This window comes from Fundulus heteroclitus, chromosome 6, assembly GCF_011125445.2.
Source record: "Fundulus heteroclitus isolate FHET01 chromosome 6, MU-UCD_Fhet_4.1, whole genome shotgun sequence".
Taxonomy (NCBI): domain Eukaryota; kingdom Metazoa; phylum Chordata; class Actinopteri; order Cyprinodontiformes; family Fundulidae; genus Fundulus; species Fundulus heteroclitus.
The window spans coordinates 616737-641466 of record NC_046366.1 but is presented as its reverse complement, the minus strand read 5'-3'; the positions used below and the strand labels follow the sequence as shown (position 1 = coordinate 641466).

The 24730-nt window shown below is 40.9% G+C and overlaps 1 protein-coding gene across 3 annotated transcripts in view; it reads left to right on the top strand.

Annotated features, from left to right (window-relative positions):
- Positions 1-24730, top strand: part of agla (amylo-alpha-1, 6-glucosidase, 4-alpha-glucanotransferase a) — a 158049-nt gene that overhangs the window by 29163 nt on the left and 104156 nt on the right. For all 3 annotated transcript variants that reach the window (XM_036137806.1, XM_036137805.1, XM_036137808.1), the window contains 2 exons: positions 3475-3678; positions 16643-16824. In XM_036137806.1, coding sequence (XP_035993699.1) covers positions 3475-3678; positions 16643-16824 — 386 coding nt within the window. The remainder of the gene's footprint in view (positions 1-3474; positions 3679-16642; positions 16825-24730) is intronic.

Below are 24730 nucleotides of genomic sequence, written 5' to 3'. Positions count from 1 at the left end.
CCAGTTGATTGCGTCAAAGTCCCGACAAGCAGCATTCACTCCTGGGGATGCGTAGAGCCACAAGGACAGTCGTCTGCATTATACATGGGTTTGCTGCAAACCCTCATACTGAGCAAGCATGAAGCGACAGTGGGAAGAAAAACTCCCCATTAACAGGAAGGAAAACCTCCGACAGAACCGGGCTCGGTATGAACGGTCATCTGCCTCGACCGACTGGAGGTTACAGAAGACAGAGCAGAGACACAACAAGAGAGACAAAAAAGCACAGACGCACACATTGATCCAGTAATCTGTTCTACATTAGATGGTAAAAAACAGAAAACTGTACAGCTTAAAAAATATGACCCGAAAATAATATAAATATATTAATGCAGCAACTAGAGACTTGGAGTACACAACAAATTGTATTTAAAGGTGCATAGCCATGTTATTTGACATGATTTTAATTTATACATCAGTAACTCACGCAAGTTGCATCCAAAGTTTTTATTAAAGACTATCACTTTCTGCTGGAGTATTAGTTATCATTTTGCCATTTTCCACTTTGTTTTTTGTCAATGTGTTAGGAAATAAAACTATTTGTTTTATTTATTATAAAAACAGAAATATAACAATGTGAATGCGCAGCAGGGGATAAACCAGGAAGCAACTAACAGCTGTTACCATCTTCTAGCAAACTGGAAACCATGAAGAATGGTCCAAGATCCATTGAAGAAAACAACACAAAAATATGTTGGCACCCAGCAAGAAGATTAGGAAGAAAACAGGCCTCAGTTTCTTTAGAATGAACCAGGGGATGTTAAGAAAATCTGTTAATTTGAATTACTATACATAGACAATTTACAGCACTATTTGCAGCAATATTTGTGTTCTGTGCATTGAACATCTTTTATAAAAAAATTACACCTGACTTAACAGTAACACAAACAAAATTTTGTCAAGTGTTTTTAAGTTTTTTATTTTACATGTTGCAACTCTGATGCAACTCTAATGTAAAAATGTTGGTATATTGTTATTGCTGCTATTTCATTGCTCATTCAGTAAAGCTGCAATGGAATGGTTAACAAATAAACATGTCCAGTTGTTAGAATGGCCAAGTCAAAGTCCAGACCTGTATCCAATCGAGAACCTGTGGAAAGAACTCAAAACTGCTGTTTACAAATGCTCTCCATCCACACTCACTGAGCTCGAGCTGTTTTGCAGGAGGAATGGGCATGAAATTCAGTCTCTCGATGTGCAAAACATATAGAGACAAAACCCCAAGCGACTTGCAGCTGTAAATGCAGCAAAAGGTAGTGCTACAAAGTATTAACTCAAGGGTGCTGAATAATTTAGCATGACCAATTTTTCAGTTTTTATTTCTTAAAAAAGTTTGAAATATCCAATATATTTCGTTCTACTTCATGATTATGTCCCACTTGTTGTTGATTCTTCACAAAAAATTATAGTTTTATACCCTAATGCAGACGATTCTCCCTGTGGCTCTACGCTTCTCCAGGAGTGAATGCTGCTTGTCGGGACTTTTATGCAATCAACTAGTTCCCTTTTTATATAGGAAATTTTTGACCAATCTGTATAATCTGACCCAATCTGTATAATATGATTGAATTTGACTTTATAAAGTGGCCTTGAGATGAAATGTTTCATGAATTGGTGCTATCTAAATAAAATTGAATTGAATTGAAGTGAATCTTTGTTTGAAGCCTGAAATGTGGCAAAAGGTCGAAAAATTCAAGGGGGCTGAATACTTTCACAAGGCACTGTATATCCAAGTTTAGTAAGTGTGAAAACCACAATTTTTATGTTCGATGGGTATTTAATACGGGTGGTACAATGAATAATTAAAATATATTATGTTTAAATTCAGGGTATTGTAAAAAATGTTGTTCTACATGTTATGGAAGACCCCTCTTATACAAGAGAACACTCAGGCTTTTAAGAAAATGGTTGCTAATCAATAATTGTATATAAGATCCATCAACTTTAGATTAACTTCCCTCACTAGTCCTTTTTCTCCTTACCCCCAGGTAAGACACTTTCTCCTGGATACATCTGTGTGTAGTTTTCTCCAAAAGCTCTGACTCCAGCTGAAGTGCACATTGAGAATCTCCCCCAAATTCTTAAGTTGACTTTTCTTCAAAATCCTAATGGGTGCTGTTTACACCTGTTGATAAACACTTGAAATATAACACTGTGTGTAATTTCTCTATAGAATATAAGTTTTACTAGTCCATGCATTTGTTACTTCAAGGCTGGACTATTGTAATTCTTTACTATCAGGAATTCCACAAAATGCAGTTCGAAGTCTTCAGCTGATCCAAAATGCTGCGGCAAGAGTTCTGATGAAAATCAACAAGAGGGATCATATTTCTCCAATTTTAGCTTCCCTTCATTGGCTTCCTGTTAAATCAAGAATAGAATTTAAAATTCTCCTTCTAACGTATAAAGCCCTTAATAATCAAGCTCCATCATATATCAGAGCTCTGATTACCCCATATATTCCTAACAGAGCACTTCACTCTCAGACTGCAGGTCTGCTGGTGGTTCCTAGAGTCTCTAAAAGTAGAATGGGAGGCAGATCCTTTAGCTATAAGGCTCCTCCCCTGTGGAACCAACTCCCAGTTTTGGTCCGTGAGGCAGACACCCTGTCTATTTTTAAGACTAATCTTAAAACTTTCCTTTTTGACAAAGCTTATAGTTAGAGTGGCTCATGTTACCCTGAGCTACCTCTATAGCTGTGATAGGCATAGGCTACTGAAGGACATCAGGGCCTAATTTTCTCACTCTACTGATTTCTACTGTTCTCCAGTCTACTGTTCTCCAGTTTTGCATCGTATTACATTGAAATGACTGTCGTCATTTCAGCTTTTAACTTTTTGCTCTCTCTTTTTCTTCTTAGTAGGCACACCTGGTCGGACATTCTGTTAACTGTGACATCATCCAAGGAAGACCGATCACCCGCTATTACCATCTAATGTAGAACAGATTACTGGATTAATGTTTGCTTCTGTCTCTGCTCGGTCTTCTGTAACCCCCAGTCGGTCGAGGCAGATGACCGTTCATACTGAGCCCGGTTCTGCTGGAGGTTTTTCCTTCCCGCTAATGGGTGGTTTTTCTTTCCACTGTCGCTTCATGCTTGCTCAGTATGAGGGATTGCTGCAAAGCCATGTACAATGCAGACGACTCTCCCTGTAGCTCTACGCTTCTCCAGAAGTAAATTCTGCATATCGGGACTTTGAAGCAATCAACTGGTTCCCTTTTATATAGGAAATCTTTGACCAATCTGTATAATCTGACTGATTTTGACTTTGTAAAGTGCCTCGAGATGACATGTTTCATGAATTGGCGCTATATAAATAAAATTGAATTGAATTGAATTTAATTACTGTCTGAGTACTTGAAGAGTTTATCTGCCCAAATGCATACTTCATGAGCCACATGAGTTCTTACTTTTACTTTCTGTCTTTCCTTCAGGTTACAATATGATCCACTTCACTCCACTGCAGACTTTGGGGGAGTCTAGGTCTTGTTACTCCTTAGCTGACCAGCTCACTTTCAGCCCAGAGTTCAGCCCTGATGGCAAGAGTTACACCTGGGAAGATGTGGGAGGACTGGTTGAGAAACTGAGGACTGAATGGAATATGGTGTCCATCACTGATGTGGTGTATAATCACACTGGTGAGTGGATACAGTATATATTGGCATTTTTTATTGCTGTTGGTAAAATGTTGGTTTACAGCTCAGCCAGGCAAATTTCTGCACAGAAAAATATTAACCTGTCCTAATTACAAATTTGTAATTGTTCTTTATAAGATGTGTTATTCTTATTTAAATGTATGATGAGGATGACGATGATGTGACAGGCCACAACAAAAGCAGGAACAAGTCTCTCTGGGACTGTTTGGAGTTATTTACAGATTCATTAAAAGTGGACTCTAAGCTTCCCAATGAGGTCAAACTTCTGGAAATCAAATAAAAATTGAAAAAGATACCATATAAATGTTGGCACCCAGCAAAGAAGATTAGGGCGAAAACAGGCCTCAAAGTTTCTTTAGAATGAACCAGGGGATGTTAAGAAAAGCTGTTAATTTGAATTACTTTGCATACCTTTCAGCAACATCTCCCACCCAGCCCTGCCTGTCAGTAGAGGGTCCCTGTCGGCTCATTGCACTCTGATGTGAACCAGCAGCACTCTTTTTCTATACATAGACAATTTACAGCACTATTTGCAGCAATATTTGTGTACTGTGCATTAAACAAACATCTTTCAGTTGTATAAAAAATTACACCTGATTTAACAGTATCATAAACAAAATTTAGTGAAAAACGTAAAACACTTGACAAAGTGGAAAATGTCAAGTGTTTTTAAGTTTTTTTTATTTTGCATGTTGCAACTCTGCTGTAACTCTCATGTAAAAATGTTGGTAAATTGTTATTGCTGCTATTCCATTGCTCATTCAGTAAAGCTGGGCTTACGCTGCACAATTGTTTTTGCCCTTTTTGGGCCGATTCTTCATTCGTGCGAGAATTTTTTTTGATCAGGCAGAGTTTCATTAAGTTTCATCGTGCGTCCTGCGTCATGTAGTATACAGGGGGTAGTAAGAGCCAATTAGCCTCTCATGACCACCTCCCAATCAGGACTCGTACGGTCAGATTAAAATCAAACATGTTTGAAATTCAGTCGGCCCTCGTGAGGTGATTGTGAGCGCCTCCTGCTGTTGAAGCAGAGCTACAAGCGTCTACGAGCAGATTTCCCCCAACCTCGCACACCGCATGTTCATCCATCCATTTTCCAAACCGCTTTATCCCTCATGGGGTCGCGGGGGGTGCTGGTGCCTATCTCCAGCGTTCACTGGGCGAGAGGCGGGGTACACCCTGGACAGGTCGCCAGTCTGTCGCAGGGCAACACAGAGACAAACAGGACAAACAACCATTCACGCACACACTCACATCTAAGGACAATTTGGAGAAGCCAATTAACCTAACAGTCATGTTTTTGGTCTGTGGGAGGAAGCCGGAGTACCCGGAGAGAACCCACGCATGCACAGGGAGAACATGCAAACTCCATGCAGAAAGACCCAGGGGTGTACTCGAACCCAGGACCTTCTTGCTGCAAGGCAACAGCGCTACCCACTGCGCCACTGTGCCGCCCACCGCATGTTCAAACAAGGGAATTCTTCTTCTTCTCAGACGAAAACAGGAGTGGAGCGAGAAGCATGACGGCGGTGCGTGTGACATAGAGTAAAACTACGGAGGAGCAACTCGTAGAATTGCCAAGGCACCGCATTTCATTCTAGTGAGCCTCAGTTTAACAGTGAACATCGACACTTGCGTCTGTTTCTTCTTCTACTGTGTACGTTTGGCTTCCGAATAGACTGGTCCGACAAGCGGCATCTCTCTACGGTGCTGAGTCCAACATGTGGTTTTTGGATGTACAGTGTGAGCATTATAGCATTGGGCCATACAGTGTAAGAACAGATATGGTGAGCAGTGAACTTTTAAACCCTGCGGTTTCATCGTACAGTTTGAGCTGTATATGAGTACCACGACTGAAAATATCGTACAGTGTATGCCCACTTTAAGAGGGATTAGGAATTTTTTGGCTCAAACATAGCAGATTTTGGGTTGGTGATCAATGTGTGTTTCTGCTCAGTTGTGAATATAGGTGTGTTCACACCTGGGAATGGGTTAATCAAAGAGAGGTTTGATTTGATTGCTGTCACTTGATCTGTATCCATCAAATGTTGTGTGGAAACCCTTTTACTTTAATTGGCTCATGAAGAGAAACGGGGGAAATAACTTGACTTTAAACATACCACAAGCATGGTTTTTAATTAAGTGTGCACAACTCTATATACATTACAATTTACCAAAAAGTCAATGCCACACCATTTATGTGATATTATGATTAAAAAAAAATATTACTGGGTTTTTATTTTTGATTGCCTACAACCTTTTCCATTTTTGGTCATTAGAAGGATTTCTCTGTTCTATAAACATTTATTTCTCTACATACCAAGCTCCTGAGCAGACTTCATATAAAGACGCCACTCTGAGGCCTTTGCACAAACACATGCTATTACCTATGCCCAGGATGACAACCAGGCAACATGATGGTGTATTCTTCTGCGTAGAACTCTTGATTTGCTCATGTCTGATAAATGGGCCGCCTGTCCCTGTTCTCATCAAAGTGATGATGTCAGTAAGTGTGGCTCTGCCAATTCTGGACAGGGAAAAAAAAGCAAATATTTCTCTGCTTATGGTTTACATCAAGTGCTGTGTAGTGAACTATTGGTATATGCATTTGGGTGTGTTAATAGAAATAAATAAGAATTTTTTTTTTCCTATTTCAACCTCAAACTCAGATTAGAAATAGGACATTAAAAATGACCCAAAGCATTGAATTTGATTTTAATATAGCCACCCAAGTCAGTTCTGTGTTCTGCTGCGACACTGGCCCAGTTAGATCTGTTGGTTAATATTGTAGGCACGTCAGCTGGCATGTACACAGCCCTTTCAGGCTGGCAGTGTTCCCTGGCTCGACACAGAGGTGCGCCATTGGCAAACCACCACTGCGACGGTTGAAACGGGAGAATTATATATATTTTATGTTTTACGTTTGTTTATATTTTATGAGTTTTAAAAGTGCATAAATTATTCTGTCACTTATATCATGTTTGGATATTAAAAATAGAGAGCTACATGGCTTTAATTTCAAAAGATGCATCAGAATAGTTTTTTTGTTTTTTAAATGTTCTCAAACTCGGCACTTGAGGAACTATTGCATGAAGAAGTATTGCTGCAGACTTTGTGCCTCTGATGTTCCACCAAAATCTGTGATGTTCTTCTCCATTTCATTGTCTGGTTCCTGCAAATGTGCTGCCAACTGCCTCTAATATCTGATGTTCTCGTCGATCTGCCGCAAATCCACATAAAACATTTAAGATTTCTAGAAGCTTGATCCGCCTTATCTTCCGTTACCATCACCTGGAAGCTAAGAATGCTGTTGAGGTTCTATTTATTCCGCTTCATCTCCTTCTGATGCAGAATCTCAAGTGAAAACGGGTCAGTCCTGATCAATATTTACTCCCACAGCGTATAGCTGCAACGGCGGTAGTTCAGCTCTTGGGCAACCTGTTCAGCTCAGTCCATCTTCCTGTCATGATTTATATGAACCCCAACACAATCACACAAGCAGATAGTAATAGTCCAAGGTAAAAAATTTAAAAAACACAAATACCCCAACAGGGTGAGCAAAGGAAGGAGGCGGACGGAATGGCCCTTGGTGGGCGACCCTGACGGTGGAACAGCCAAGTCAGAAACGGGCGTCGCGGAGGGCGACCCCAACGAGGCAGAGTCAGATTCGGGTGTCGCGGTGGGCGACCCTAACGAGGCAGAGTCAGATTCGGGCGTCGCGGTGGGCGACCCCGACGAAGGGGCAAGATCCGGTGCGGCCACGGGCTACAGGCTTCAGACGGCACAGGACTACAGGTTAAAGAGATCACAGGACTACGGGACTCCAAAGACCCCGGGCTACACGGTTCGAGAGACCCCGGGCTAGGGGTTTCGGGAAACCCCTGGCTGCTGTTTTCAGAAAACACCGGCATACAGGAGACAGGTAACGCCGGGCTACAGGACACTGGAGAAGGTTTTGGGCTACAGGGTTCAGAAGGTCTCAGGCTACAGGGTTCAGAAGGTCTCGGGCTACAGGGTTCAGAAGGTCTCGGGCTACAGGGTTCAGAAGGTCTCGGGCTACAGGGTTCAGAAGGTCTCGGGCTTCAGGGTTCAGAAGGTCTTGGGCTTCAGGGTTCAGAAAACACCTGGCTACAGGAGGCCCCGGGCTACAGGGCTCAGGAAGCCCCGGTCTTCTGGGTTCAAGTGGTGGCGTCATCCACCACATCGCTGGTGGATGACGAACCCTCCTGGGTCACCGCATCGCTGGTGGATGGACTGGTGAGCGCTGCATCCACGTCAGACGCCGGACTGGCGTTAGTGTTTTTGGCTGCGGACTCAGCAGGATCTGACTGTTTGGCTGCGAACTGAACAGGATCTGAGTCTTTGGCTGCGGGCTGAGTAGGAACTGACTCTTTGGCTGTGGTCTGAGCAGGAATTGAACCTTTGGGTGGGGGCTGAACAGGGAACAGGTCCTCCCTATCCCCGTAAAAGAAGTCCCATAGCTGGGTCTCATGGATCCGGGGTGCTCTAGCCGGACTCACCCGAGTAGCAGCAGTAACTGTATCCAGCTGACTCACCAGGGGAAGAGAGGTGACGTCAGTTCCAGTAGGTGCGGCAGCAGCAGCGGCGGCGTCTGGCTGGGCATGGAGGAAAGTCCTGTGCCAGCGGCCCCGCGTCCGCGCCGGGGGGGACCGGACAGCCAGGGAGTGGCTGCAGCTGGAGATGAAAAAAACGGGAGCTGTGGCGGACTCAGCAGCACCATCAGCAGGATCGGCAGGTGCAGCAGGGACAGCAGACGTGGAGGAGGGATGTAAAGCAGCAGTAGAGGTGGAAATAGCAGGATCAGCAGGTAACGTGGGGGAACCGGGTGGCAGTGAGGCAGCGCGAGTTGCGACAGGAGTCGCAGCAGCGAGAGGGGCTGTGGCTGGAGCTGAGGCTGGAGCTGAGGCTGGAACAGCGGCGGAGACAGCAGGGGCAGCTGCATCAGCGGAAAGGCTCTCAAGGGCCCAATAGTCCCAGTCTATCTCCTTTAAGAGGCCAGCTATTCCGGGATGTTCAGGAGCTGGTGCACCAGGCCCGACACCTGCTCCTCCCAGAATCCTCGCAGATGGACCACAGCCTCGATACGCTGAGACAGGGGGCTCAAAGAAGCAACGGCGGTCAGACAATCCCCCATTCTCTGGCGCAAGGATTCCACCTCGTGGCTCACGGCACATGGTACTGCGTCCATCCGACATCTCTCCTGAGGTGGACTCCGTGTGGTGTTGGAATTTATGTGGTTGGTTCGTTCTGTCATGATTTATATGAACCCGAACACAACCACACAAGCACAGCTTAGTTTTAGCGAGTTTATTGAAGGTGGTGGATTGTGGAGGATGAATAAACCAACAGTCAGTACCAGGCTGGAGTAGGAGGATGATGATGATGGCAGGAACTGGCAAGCTAGAAGGACCAAGTGGACGGGTTGGAGCTGAAGGACTGGAGAATTAAGACTAGAAAGCCAGAACCACAGCAGGATTTAGCAGCACGACTGGATGAATACTTGGGACTGGAGTGAGAGCAGAACCAGAACCACAGCAGGATTTAGTAGCACGACTGGATGAATACTTGCTAGACCGGAGTGAGAGCAGAACCACAGCAGGCGGGCGGAGATGAAGGGAACTCAGGCTGGTAATGAAAAGTGTAGTGTTCTCATCCAAAAGTGTAACAACTCCGACTAAACACCGAGGTAAACCACAGCAAATTGATGAGAAGGAGACATGTAGTAAGATTCAGCATTTACTGTTGACTTCCCCGTATCATAAGCTGGTGAAAACTGTAAACAGAACAAATACACAAACAATACAAACTTAGTTATGTGTCCAAAGAAACTTACAGTACATACATAAACTCTGCAGTTATATGCAATCCACTATGGATGATTAAACAAGAATATCCGCCCCATAACTAAACATTAGCATCTTCACAAAGTAATATCTGATACATCTTACACAACATGCATTTTATCAGAAAATAACACTTACAGCATTGCTTCAACTTAATTTCTAGCAGATGGCACAGGATTAAATGCTGAAGACAAAACACATTCAGCCATGCTTGCTGCAGCTCACAGAGAAAACCGGAAATTGACAAACAGGAATTTTGTGGCAGACAACACAGTAATTCTTCAAAATAAAAGCCTTCGAACTTATTGCAATTACAAATAACTTACAATGCCATTAACACAATATCCTTAAAATATCAAAGAAAAAAATGCTGTCAAGGCAGCACAAAAAGGTAAGGCGAGCAATCATGAGCAGAAGTTAACAGAGAACCAACAGAATGAACAGACGAGCAAGGACTGAATGCAGGGAGTTTAAATAGGGAGGCTGACGGGTGTGCTGAGTGCTGGCTGATTAGTGACTGACAGGTGTATGTGATTACTGAGCTGTGGGACCAGAGCTGTATGGAAGGTGAATAAATTTCCTGAATATGTGCATGGTGCAGCAGACAAAGCTGCACCATGACACTTCCCCAGCCATAGAAACTTAATTTCTCTTTCACATAGGTTAATTAGCTGCATAAGTAACCATTTCCTTTCTTCAAGCACAGCACACACAAAACAAAAGCCTGCGCAGAGCCACACATAGGCGGTATACAAATGAGCCGTGGCTTTGCCCTTCCAGAAATGCAGATGCCACTTGCCTGGATTTTAAGCTGAAGACATGCCGGGTTTAAACGCAAAGTTTTCAATTTTAAAACTTCGAAATGGTCATTTAAAGCATTGAGATTTTTTTCATAACTTAAGCTGGCATATTTTGCAATAAAACGAAAATCATTTTTTTCTCAGAAATTGTAGGTTTTTCTCTTTTTTCTGTTAGTGCTCTGCTGACTTGTTCCTACTTTTGCATTGGCGCGTCACATACAGTATACTGAAGCTAGGGACACACAACACTAAATTCAGTTGGCTGTGTTGGCCTCAGCCACCACAGCCAACTGTCATATAAGGTTTTAGCTGGGGCCTGCTCACACCAAAGGACCTCAGCCTCCTCAGGAGGTGGTGGCGGCTCTGGCCCTTCTTGTACAGAGCTTCAATGTTATGGGTCCAGTTCAGTTTATTGTTGACGTGAACACCCAGGTATTTGAAACCTTCCACAGTTTCTATGTCCTGCCCCTGGATGTTCACGGGGGAGTGAGGGGGGGGGGGGGGGGTCTTCTCTTGATGTCGATCAGCATCTCCTTGGCCTTACTGGTGTTTAGACACAGGTGGTTCTTTTCACACCAGTCAACAAAGTTCATGATGACCGACTCCAGCTCGTTCCCCTCAGACACACATCCCACAATGGCAGAGTCATCAGAGAACTTCTGAAGATGGCAGCTGTCCGTGTTGTAGGTGAAGTCCGAGGTGTGGAGGGTGAAGAGAAATGGAGACAGAACGGTGCCCTGGGGGGCCCCGGTGCTTCAGACTGCCACTTATGACTGACAGCCGTGCAGCCGCACGTGCTGAGGGTTGTCAGTGAGGTAGTTGATGGTCCAGAAGTTTGTCCATTTCAGCGTCCTCCACCTTCCCCCTCAGCACCGGTCTGATGGTTTTGAAAGCGCTGGAGAAGTCAAAGAACATGACTCTCACAGTGCTCCCGGTGGTCTCCAGGTGGGTGATCCCCCGCTGCAGCAGGTAGATGATGGCGTCCTCTACTCCGATGTTGATCCGGTAGGCAAACTGCTGCAGGCTCAGGGTGGGGCTCACCACGGTGCTTAGGTGAAAACCCTGATAAAATGTGCAGACTTAGATGGGTTATGGGCATTTTTATTTATTTATTTTAAATGTCCATATGTATATTTAACTGTTGATCTATGATTAAAGTCTGATATGGAATGAAATTGAACATTTGAGAGGAATTATCATACAGGGAGGCTGCAATTCACCACTTTACCATCTACATCGGCAAGTTCCCCCGTCTCCAAAATGAGCGTAAGCATGCACATTGTCCCGTCAAAATGTTTTTTTTTTTTTTTAATAGAACACACATTTGCATGGAAAGTGACATACGCACATTTCAGGTCCAATTTTGTGTGTATGCAAGCTTTATAAATGAGACCCCTGATGCTTACACCCATTTAGAATGAAGTGATGTTACCTGGACATTGCTAATGCCAGCTGGGAAAACCATTTAACTTGAAAACTTTACATATAGGACTTTTTCAGTTAAGTTTTAATATACTACTTGTTAAAATCCCCCCCAGTGGGGAAAAAAGCAAAAACTTCTCTGTCAGAAGTCATTGTATTTTACTGTGAATATTGCAATGTGGCATAGGTGAACTATTTTTCATTAAAGTGTTGTATGGAGTTTTTTTTAATGCTTATTATTTCCACTTCGAGACCATAGTCTTGGGCCGAAAAAGGGAGGGCCTAGTGGAGGAGTTTAAGTATCTTGGAGTCTTGTTCATGAATGAGGGGAAGATGGAGTGGGAGATCGACAGGCGGATTGGTGCTGCGTCTGATGTGAAGTGGGCGCTGTACCGGTCCGTTGTGGTGAAGAGAGAGCTGAGCCAAAAGGCAAAGCTCTCGATTTACTGGTCGATCTTCTATGGTCATAAGCTTTGGGTCGTGACAGAAAGAACGAGATCCCGGATACAAGCGGCTGAAATTTGTTTTCTCCATAGTGTGTCTGGGCTCTCCTCTAGAGATGGGGTGAGGAGCTCAGCCATCCGGGGAGGACTCAGAGTAGAGCCGCTGCTCGTCCACGTCAAGAGGAGCCAGTTGAGGTGGCTTGGGCATCTGGTTAGGATGCCTGCTGAACGCCTTCCTGGTGAGGTGTTCTGGGCAAATCCCACCAGGAGGAGACCCAGATGGAGACACTGGAGGGACTATGTCTCTCAGCTGGCCTGGGAACGCCTTGGGATCCCTTGGAGGAGTTGGCCCATGTGACTGGGGAGAGGGACGTCTGGGCCTCCCTACTGAAGCTGGTACCCCCTCGACCTGACCCCGGATAAGAGGAAGAAGATGTATAAATGTTTCCACTCCAGTCACCATGCTGTAAAACGACCCATGCTAAGCACAAACATTTTCTCTATGTGAATTGCTCATTAATTTAATTATGTAACACTATGTATGCAAGCTGATAAAGATATTAAGAGTGCCTGAGAGCATTTTGAAATTGGACAGGCTCATCATTCCAGGATACCAATTCCAAACCCTAGTTGAACCCCCAACCTCACTTGACCGATTCCTATGTTAATCCACTTGAGAGAAAGTTCTAGGAGTGGGCAAAGAGAAGCGGTGGACAGACACGCAAAGCTTTCCTTGTTCAAAGGATCTGGCAACCGAGTTTGTGGAGAAAAGAAAGGGATTTAATCTGATGAAGCATTTTCACAAACTATAAGTGAAGAAGTTTTTGACAGAACAGACAAAACAGCATTCGAGTTTGTGGAGAAAAGAAAGGGATTTAATCTGATGAAGCATTTTCACAAACTATAAGTGAAGAAGTTTTTGACAGAACAGACAACACAGCATTCACAGATGGAAAACAGGCTGAGAAGTTTCTGCTGGAGTCTGCTTAGAGGAGCATGAGACCCAGGGTGAAGTAGAGTATGATCACTTAATTACTAGGTAACGATAATGATAACGATGCTGCATTGGCTGTGCTGTGCTGTTTCACTAAGCAAGTAAAGTTTAGGTTGGGACTGAGGGAAGAGAGGTAGCATGCACTTAGAAACATTGTTATAGGTTACTATGCATAGAAAGTTTTTTAAGATTGCAAGTTTAATTGGCCTCATGTACTATGTTTTTGAGTGCCTACATATATTTGTGTCTTTTAATACGGGTAGGCTTTGCCCATGGTTAGAGAGCCTAGTGTATTCTTCATTTTTTGGTCTCTTAAATTTCCTCTGTTTCTCTGTTAAAACACAATTGTTATATTAAAGTCATCATGAACATAAAATGAAATAGGAATCCAAGTAAAAGGAGGAATGTTCTGTTAAACATAAAATCTAAAATCACAGACATGCCATTCATCCAACAGACTTACATTTTGGGACAGGAGGAGGAATCAAAAAAAGTTTAACAGATTTGGTGGGTCTTTCATAGTTTGTACTCTAGCAAATAAAATGGGGTTATGAGCCTTACATCTAGGTTTTATAATGTTGAAGAAACGTAATGATCGGGAAGAGCGTATTTTAAGAGTGGAAGCAATAATTAATATGTGTAACATAACAAAGAGGAACCTGATTTTTCTTTCTTCACAAAATTGACAAGATAATGAGTGATAGGGGCAGATCATAATAACTGGCAGTTTTAACCAGTTGGTGAATGGGATAATTGATGAGAACATACCAAAGGGTAGTTCTTCACAAAGAGACAGAGAGGCTTTTAATTTGTTGATGGAAGATCATAACGTGGAGGATATATGGTGACTATTGAATCCGTGTGCACAAGAGTATACATTCTATTCTGGTTGTCATAAAACATATTCAAGAACAGATTTCTTTTTTATGTGAGACATATTTGTGGACTTGGTAGTAGGTTGTGAGATAGAAACTATCATCATAAGCAAATTGCAAAGTGACCTGAACTCCAAGGAGACAGTGCCTGAGGCTTATTACTATGCTACTACAAAATAAAATTTTCAGGAAGGAGCTTTCAGAAGAGCTCAAATTTTCTTTGAAATTAACAGTCTACAGATTTGGTTGTCACAGTTTGGGAAGCGTCTAAAGCGCCACAAAGGTTAAAAAAAGGTAATTTGGAAAGAAATCAAGACAAAGAAATCCGTTTCTTTGAGAAGATATTGAGACAATATTTAAATTACAAATATCAGACTGTCTGTAAATTAATGAATCGATTGCATTATATCTAAAACAAAAGGAAGAATTTGCCATTTTAGGTAGAGAACAAAATTTTATGAAGGTGGTGAAAAGTATGCTAGATTATTAGCAAGATAATTTAAGCTACAGGATAATGTAATTATATAAATTATTAAAAGACAAGTGGTAACCTCATCAATAGTAATTGAAATACTTTTCATGTTCTATCAAGAGTTGTATACCTCCACTGGCACTCTTAATAAGGAGGTGGTGGAAACGTTTTCCTATGGTCTACAATTATCAGCTCTTACAAGTGAACAAAAGCCAAGATGGGTGCCCCTATAATGTAAGAAGGGCTGATATCTCATCAATAGAAAATGGAAAGTCACCAGGCCTGGATGATTTTTATTAAAATATAACACTAAATTTTTGACTCCAGTTTTGCACAAAGTTTACTCAGAGATAGGGTTGGGAACTGAAAAGATTTTCACGATTCCGATTCCCTTATTGATTCTGTGAAACGATTTGATTCCTTTTCGATTCTCTTTTCGATTCCAATTTGGGGAAAAAGGAGAACAAACAGTTTGATGATGAGCATCAACTTTGTTTACTTAACTATCACACGACCTTACAAACTAACAAGGTCACGATGTCCATAGCAAATGTGCAACTGGAGTGACATTTATATTTGTTTAAATAAAAAAAAGGAATATAAGAACAAACTTAAATACAGTAGATGAGTTGCTTAGAATACAAGAAAATGTAAGTTTGTTGTGACAGTTGCTTATTAATCTCCCTTTAGATAACCTCAGTCATCTAAATCTAACAGAGAAGGCATCCGTTTAATGAAAAAGCATTACTGTACAATTTTGGGAAATAAACTCGTCTCCCCCTGATTTAAATAAACAAGCATCACCTTTCTCTCGCTCCCTGAACTACGGAGCAACTTCATAGCATGTTTTGTTACATCCACTGCAATAGCTAGAATCATGTAAGAATTCCAGCTACCAGTAGTTCCAATTAAACATGCTACCAAGGAAGGGCTGGATTGACCATAAAGGCACACTCCCTTAATAACCCCAAAGAGAGGTAGGAAATTGGTTTATTTCAAGAAATGGCATATGATTTACTAGGAACCAGCCAGTGATGTAAAACTAGCTACTTACCACCAGAGTTGCCTTCCATGCTGGTCGTAACTTTAGCTTCTGTCCGGTAAGAATCAAAAACACGGCATTCATTAAATTGTATGCCATGTTGTGTGCGCAGGTGTTTCTGCCTGTTGGATCTATTTCCTCCCACGGATGTATATGCCATTTTGCAATGATTGCAAAGTGCCTTGTTGCCTCGTTCTCTTCCTTAAAATGAAACCAAACTTTCGACCGCTTCCCCCGATGGGGAGGCATTTTTTTTTGTTTTGCTTTAAAGCCTGGTCACGTCATGCGTAATTTATGCACACGTGCTTACTGAACGTCGTGTGCGTAACTTGCGTATAAAACGTGACGTAACTTGCGTAAAAAAAACGTTGTGCTAACGTTGTGCTGCTAAGAGCTGCGGCACGACGGAATCGAAAAGAGAATCGTTTAGCGAACTGCCAAACGGTGCCAGGGAATTGGAAAACACGGAACCGGTTCTAACAGGAACCGGTTTTCGATTCCCATCCCTACTCAGAGATGCTATTCCCATTTTACTAGTGGTTTAGAAAGGTTAGATCAGAGACCTTAAGATGTAGCTTTGAGGAATGTATGAATAGAAACAATTAAGCTTTGACTCTTTAGCGATGAAGCTCTTTCCAGTGAAACAATGAAACAAAAGAAGTTAGCTAAGCTAACCGGATACATAAACACTACAAGTGCACATGAGCAGCCAGCTAGCGGAATCTAGGAAGAAATGAGCATGGGCACTGGCAATACATGAGCGTGTCGGAATGATAGGTGATACTTTATCTCTTGGATAGGTGTCGAAATAATTTCAGAAGAACTGAGCAAAAGTGTGGTTTCTTCCAATTTAAGCCTGTTTTCTGTTTCCAAATGCAATTTCAGTGGGATTATATATTTTGTTGTTTCATTGCCATCCCCAAGCACGATATTTCAAAGGAAAAGGCAAATAAGGCTGTGTATTGCTTGTCTTTTGATCAACCATACCTGTAAGTAACACAGAACAACCACCTCGTCTGTGTGTTTGTGTCTAGCTGCAAACAGTGTTTGGATAAAGGAGCATCCAGAGTGTGGCTATAACCTGGTGAACTCTCCTCACCTGCGTCCTGCCTGGGTCTTAGACAGAGCTGTCTGGCATTTAACCACCAGAGTAGCAGATGGACGCTACAAAGAGAAGGGACTTCCTCCTGATATTATCAGTGAGAGCCATCTAAATGTAAGTGCCGAACACACATTGTATAATACTTTGTAAAAATCCTTAAGTGAAACTGATTTAGTTTTAAAGTAGGATGATTTTACACATATTTTGAAATAAGCTGACACAGGTTATTCAGTGAGGGGAAAATTGCCAATTTGAAGGAAATATCTTTGTTAAAAAGGGATGACTCATTATAAAAAAAACAATAGTAGAATATCTTGCACTGTTTTATCTTCCTTATCAGTTAAGTTCCCCATGTTTTTTCTTATTTACTTTTTATTGGAGGAAAAAAACATTTGTAACATTGTACAGCAGATTACCTTTGTATAATGCTCTTGATATTACAGGTTTTTATTTTGGTTTCTACAACACACAATCAAAAATAAATAAATGAAAAAATAAAATAAAACTAGAACTGCAAGCAGTTATTAACGGGTTCCAAGCCCACGCACCGCCCCCTTTGAGCATGTTCCTGGACTTCAGCATTCAATCCCACAGCATCTGGTGGAAAAACTGGAACATCTGGGCTTCAGCACACCCCTTCACCACTTCCTCACCTCCTGAGCACTGTCGGTCCGGGTCTGACAGACCACCTCTGATGTCATCACCCTCAGCACAGGCTCCCCTCAGGGCTGCATCCGGAGCCCCTTGCTGTTAACTCTGATGACACACGACTGCACCCCCAGGTTCACACCCAATCACATCATGAAGTTCGCAGATGACATACACTCATCAACAGCTCAGCTGTGGAGGTGGTTAGCTGGTTAGTTCCTGGGGGTGCACATCACGGTCAACCTCACCTGGTCTGTGAACACCACGTCACTGGTAAAGAGGGCACATAAGCGCTTGTACTTCCTGCAGAGGATGAGGAGAGCCCACCTGTCCCCGCACATTCTCACAACCTTCTACAGAAGTACCATAGAGAGCATTCTAACCAGCTGTCTCTCTGTGTGGTTTGGAGGCGGCAGCACCTCCGACTGGTGGAAAATGAGAGTGGTGGGGACAGCAGAAGGGATCATAGGGGCTCCACTTTCCTCCATTAAGGACATTTCATCCCAGCGCTGCATGTCCCCAGCCCATAGCATCAGCGCTGCATGTCCCCAGCCCATAGCATCAACAAATAATATGATTGAACTTGACTTTGTAAAGTGCCTTGAGATGACATGTTTCATGATTTGGCGCTATATAAATAAAATTGAATTGAATTGAACAGAGACCCTCAAACCCCCACCATGAACTGTTCCCCATATATATATATATATATATATATATATATATATATATATATATATATATATATATATATATATATATATATATATATATATATATATATATATATTACGTTTAAATATATATATATATTACGTTTAAATATATATATATATTACGTTTAAATATATATATATATACACATATACACATATATATACACATATACACATATATATACACATATACACATATATCTATCTATCTATCTATCTATCTATCTATCTATCTATCTATCTATCTATCTATATAAAATGAATGTTCTTCATTTACAGTGACCCTTTAAACCATTAATGCTATTACTCCTTTTCATGACAACTCATAATATATGAATTACATGTTTCCCGTAACTTATACCTTTTTATTCTAAGTTCAACCAAGATATTCTCTTCTTATCCTTGTAGCTTGTAGTGTTCAATAAGACTAAAATCGTTTCATTTGAATCAAGGTATGCAGATGTTGATAGATATATCTATCTATCAGTGACGTGCGGTAGGGTTCATAGCTGGTGAAGCACTGACGTCATCAGTCAGATTTACAAATATATACACTCTACAGAGTAGACTCATTGCAAAGTGCTGAAGGGGACTGGTTGAGCCAAATCAATTAACCAAGAGACATGGAAAAAATATTGATTATTTGTTTAAAAAATAAATAAAACTAAATTATTTGTCATTTGATTGGTAGCAGTTTATGAGTTATGATGGATTTCTACATTTGTAACACATTCAAAAACTAACCTACATTACGCACATTTCATTACAAAAACAAAACATGAATAATTATTGCTGTCTTACTTCTACTTAGAAATGAAGTCCAGCTGCACTCTTTCTGAACAAAAATATCGGTCACTTTCCGGTAAAAGTTCTTTTTATCTTCAGTTTTAAAAGTTTCTCAGTCTCAGTGGAGCTCACTGCCAAGGAGGAAAGCCTTCCTTCATCAGTCCTGTTCCAGCTGTATGTTTAGAGACTTTTTAGTGCTTTACTTGTTTAGCAAAACTCGCTAATAACACATACATAACTTGCTTTGACTCTACTATTTGGGGATCAGAGCAGTGCCCCTTGAGCGCCCCCTGCCTAGAGGCCAAGGAACTGCCGGCCTCACATACAACCAGCTCTTTGGCTTTTATGATCGCCCAGCAGCACACGAAAACACATAGTTTAATGACCAAAACAGAATTCGTAATCCACATATATAAAATTGTGGAAAATCAGTTCATCAGTGTTTGAACAATTGAATTGATGATCTAGAGACAGGAAGATGCATTCACGGAATGGAAGTCAGCGCAGTTAACATGGGATTGCGCAATCCCTGGGGAGACCAAGATCGCTGGCTTGGTGGCGCTTCACTATCAAGCACCACCAAGGATTTACGTTTAAAATAGCCAAAAGTCTTCGATTTTAAAGAGAATATCATAAAAAAATAAGGAAATTAGATTAAAAAAACAATTATTATTACAAATGACTGAGTGAATCACAATATATATTGTTATCATTATTCTATATTTTCTTTCTTTCCATGATTGCCTCCCCTGAATGCATGTCACTGCTATCTATAACTATAACCCATAAACTTTGCACAACATTCGCATATTTGCTCATTTTGCACCATTGCATCTCCAACTAGCATTACAAATGCTGTCGAACTCTCAGTTTCTAAATGCATTCTCGCACAAATGCCCTTTGCACAATCAATTCAGTACATACAAATGGTTTTAAAAATCCTTACCTGTACACTGTGACTTTCTCATGCATTGTTTACACTTCAATTGTTTACTTTTAAATCACTGCTGCACCTTATACTGTAATTTAAATTGACTGTAATTTACAAGCTGTATTCTTGCACAAATTGCCCTCTGCACAATCAATTCTGCATATACAAATGTTTTTTAAAAATACACACCTGTACACTGTGACTTCTCCTGATTTGTTTGCATTTCAATTGTTTACTTCAAATCACTGCTGCACCTTATACTGTAATTTATTTTACTGCAATTTACAAGCTGTGTGCAACAGAATTTCGTTCTGTACGCACTCTGTGCATACAAAATGACAAATAAAGTTTTCTAATTCTCTCTAAGTCTATCTATCTATCCATATTATATTATAGCGTTACTTTTTGAATAAGTCTGATCCATATCTGAACTACGGATCTTTGCAAATGTTCTTGCCATTACTTCTACTTTTTATTCATTTGTTAATGCTGTTCCTTCTTCATGTTTTAGAACTGGATATGTTCTCTCTGATCTATTTCCCTTCATTTTCTTAATCATTCCCCATACCTCAGCTATAGAAGTTGTTCTGCCTATTGAATCACAAAAATCTCTCCATTTTGTCTTCTTTGCCTTCTAAATAACTTTCCTTGCTTCTGCTTGATCTTTTTTATTTTCAATTAATTTTTTTAAATTATGTGTTCTTCTCAAAACTCTAAAAGCTATCCTCCCATTTCAAGTCTCTGCTCCGCTTAGAAAATACACAGGATGTGACGTCACTTCCGGTGATGTGCCCAAATATGGGCATAATGGCCGCCCTGTTCACAGTTCTGGATGGCAGAGCTCTCGATGATGAGAGCTGTAAATTGATCACAAACTTCATAAATTTCTTAAAATTCAACGGTTTGCTCTAAAATTCTGAAAATATTCATGAATGTCCAAGAGTGTTTTATCTAACCACACGATTTTTTTGATGGTCATTAAAAAAATGGATTCAGAGAAAAAAAATATTAAACTTTATAATCTTGTATCATTAATTTTTAAAATCTTGTAAATTGGTCAAAATCGCCTGGATTTTTACCAAACTGAAAGACATGGTTATTCTGGCTGTGCTTTACAGATAGAGGCCATTTTTATTGGGATTGACCAATATTTATGGAAAATACATTCATTTCTCCATTTTACAAACTTTTAAAAAATCAGAGTGTGCAACTTTCAAAAACTGGAATACATGCAGTGAGAGAATTGTTGCACCTTATTCAAGGAATACATCCTGAAAATCCGAGCTTGTTACACCACACAAGTGATTTTTGGTGAATTTTTGAAGTTTTCCAGTTTTTTTTCCACACTTTTGGAAATAGGCCCCGCCCACTTGTTTCAATAAATACTATATTTAATACTTTAGTTAAGGGCAATGTCTGGAAGGGAATGAAGAAGGTTTTGTAAAAATCTGATCAGCCATTCTTGCGTAGTAGATTTCTTGACATCACAGCGCCCCCTAGTGATGGACGATCCTCAAATGCGGGTCACATGTGCAAAATCTTATTTGGACAATGGGTTATGAAGGACATGTCAAAATCTGTTATGGTTTTACAATAATCAGCAATTACATTTAGAGCTAGCTAGCTAACAATCACTTATTTCAGCGTTACTTTTCGAAAAAGTCAAAATTCAAAAATCCGCCGCGTTAACTTTTTTTATTTGTCCATTACATGGTTATATATGGAGTTTTGCGCAGAATGCACAAAATATGTAGGAGGAGTTTAACTAGAAAGGTTTAAGCTTTGTAGCCATGTAGCGCGAAAACTAGCTGGGAAACGAAGGGTGTGCCAGTTCACTTTATTTTGCAGAATCATCCAATAAACAAAGTGCCATCAATTTTTTGAGTGTAGGACCAGTAGTTTGGTGGTTACAGGCGTAAACGCGTTGTCCTTTATTATAGCGCCCCCTAGTTGTTGAGGGGTCTGAATTTCTGGGTTTGAGTAGAGGCGCACATTCTGTACTTAGATACCTGATCCTATTGATTCGTTACAAATCCGCATGGGCCGCCCAACGCGTTTTAGCCGTAATAATAATAATAATAACTAGAACTGCAAGCAGTTATTAACGGGTTCCAAGCCCATGCACCGCCCCCTTTGAGCATGTTCCTGGACTTCAGCATTCAATCCCACAGCATCTGGTGGAAAAACTGGAACATCTGGGCTTCAGCACACCCCTTCACCACTTCCTCACCTCCTGAGCACTGTCGGTCCGGGTCTGACAGACCACCTCTGATGTCATCACCCTCACCGCGGGCTCCCCTCAGGGCTGCATCCGGAGCCCCTTGCTGTTTACTCTGATGACACACGACTGCACCCCCAGGTTCACACCCAATAACGTCATGAAGTTTGCAGATGACATAAACTCATCAACAGCTCAGCTGTGGAAGTGGTTAGCAGCACCAAGTTCCTGGGGGTGCACATCACGGTCAACCTCACCTGGTCTGTGAACACCACGTCACTGGTGAAGAGGGCACACAAGCGCTTGTACTTCCTGCAGAGGATGAGGAGAGCCCACCTGTCCCCGCACATTCTCACAACCTTCTACAGAAGTACCATAGAGAGCATTCTAACCAGCTGTCTCTCTGTGTGGTTTGGAGGCGGCAGCACCTCCGACTGGTGGAAAATGAGAGTGGTGGGGACAGCAGAAGGGATCATAGGGGCTCCTCTTTCCTCCATTAAGGACATTTCATCCCAGCGCTGCATGTCCCCAGCCCATAGCATCAACAGAGACCCTCAAACCCCCACCATGAACTGTTCCCCATATATATATATATATATATATATATATATATATATATATATATATATATATATATATATATATATATATATATATATATAATGAATGTTCTTCATTTACAGTGACCCTTTAAACCATTAATGCTATTACTCCTTTTCATGACAACTCATAATATATGAATTACATGTTTCCCGTAACTTATACCTTTTTATTCTAAGTTCAACCAAGATATTCTCTTCTTATCCTTGTAGCTTGTAGTGTTAAATAAGACTAAAATCGTTTCATTTGAATCAAGGTATGCAGATGTTGATAGATATATCTATCTATCAGTGACGTGCGGTAGGGTTCATAGCTGGTGAAGCACTGACGTCATCAGTCAGATTTACAAATATATACACTCTACAGAGTAGATTCATTGCAAAGTGCTGAAGGAGACTGGTTGAGCCAAATCAATTAACCAAGAGACATGGAAAAAATATTGATTACTTGTTAAGAAAATAAATAAAACTAAATTATTTGTCATTTGATTGGTAGCAGTTTATGAGTTATGATGGATTTCTACATTTGTAACACATTCAAAAACTAACCTACATTACGCACATTTCATTACAAAAACAAAACATGAATAATTATTGCTGTCTTACTTCTACTTAGAAATGAAGTCCAGCTGCACTCTTTCTGAATAAAAATATCGGTCACTTTCCGGTAAAAGTTCTTTTTATCTTCTTCAGTTTTAAAAGTTTCTCAGTCTCAGTGGAGCTCACTGCCAGGGAGGAAAGCCTTCCTTCATCAGTCCTGTTCCAGCTGTATGTTTAGAGTCTTTTTAGTGCTTTACTTGTTTAGCAAAACTCGCTAATAACACATCCATAACTTGCTTTGACTCTACTATTTTGGGATAAGAGCGGTGCCCCTTGAGCGCCCCCTGCCTAGAGGCCAAGGAACTGCCGGCCTCACATACAACCAGCTCTTTGGCTTTTATGATCGCCCAGCAGCACACAAAAACACATAGTTTAATGACCAAAACAGAATTCGTAATCCACATATATTAAATTGTGGAAAATCAGTTCATCAGTGTTTGAACAATTGAATTTATGATCTAGAGACAGGAAGATGCATTCACGGAATGGAAGTCAGCGCAGTTAACATGGGATTGCGCAATCCCTGGGGAGACCAAGATCGCTGGCTTGGTGGCGCTTCACTATCAAGCACCACCAAGGATTTACGTTTAAAATAGCCAAAAGTCTTCGATTTTAAAGAGAATATGATAAAAAAATAAGGAAATTAGATTAAAAAAACAATTATTATTACAAATGACTGCGTGAATCACAATATATATTGTTATCATTATTCTATATTTTCTATCTTTCCATGATTGCCTCCCCTGAATGCATGTCACTGCTATCTATAACTATAACCCATAACCTTTGCACAACATTCGCATATTTGCTGATTTTGCATCATTGCATCTCCAACTAGCATTACAAATGCTGTCGAACTCTCAGTTTCTAAATGCATTCTCGCACAAATGCCCTTTGCACAATCAATTCAGTACATACAAATGGTTTTAAAAATACTTACCTGTACACTGTGACTTTCTCATGCATTGTTTACACTTCAATTGTTTACTTTTAAATCACTGCTGCACCTTATATTGTAATTTAAATTGACTGTAATTTACAAGCTGTATTCTTGCACAAATTGCCCTCTGCACAATCAATTCTGCATATACAAATGTTTTTTTAAAAATACACACCTGTACACTGTGACTTCTCCTGATTTGTTTGCATTTCAATTGTTTACTTCAAATCACTGCTGCACCTTATACTGTAATTTATTTTACTGCAATTTACAAGCTGTATGCAACAGAATTTTGTTCTGTACGCACTCTGTGCATACAAACTGACAAATAAAGTTTTCTAATTCTCTCTAAGTCTATCTATCTATCCATATTATATTATAGCGTTACTTTTCGAATAAGTCTGATCCATATCTAAACTATGGATCTTTGCAAATGTTCTTGCCATTACTTCTACTTTTTATTCATTTGTTAATGCTGTTCCTTCTTCATGTTTTAGAACTGGATATGTTCTCTCTGATCTATTTCCCTTCATTTTCTTAATCATTCCCCATACCTCAGCTATAGAAGTTGTTCTGCCTATT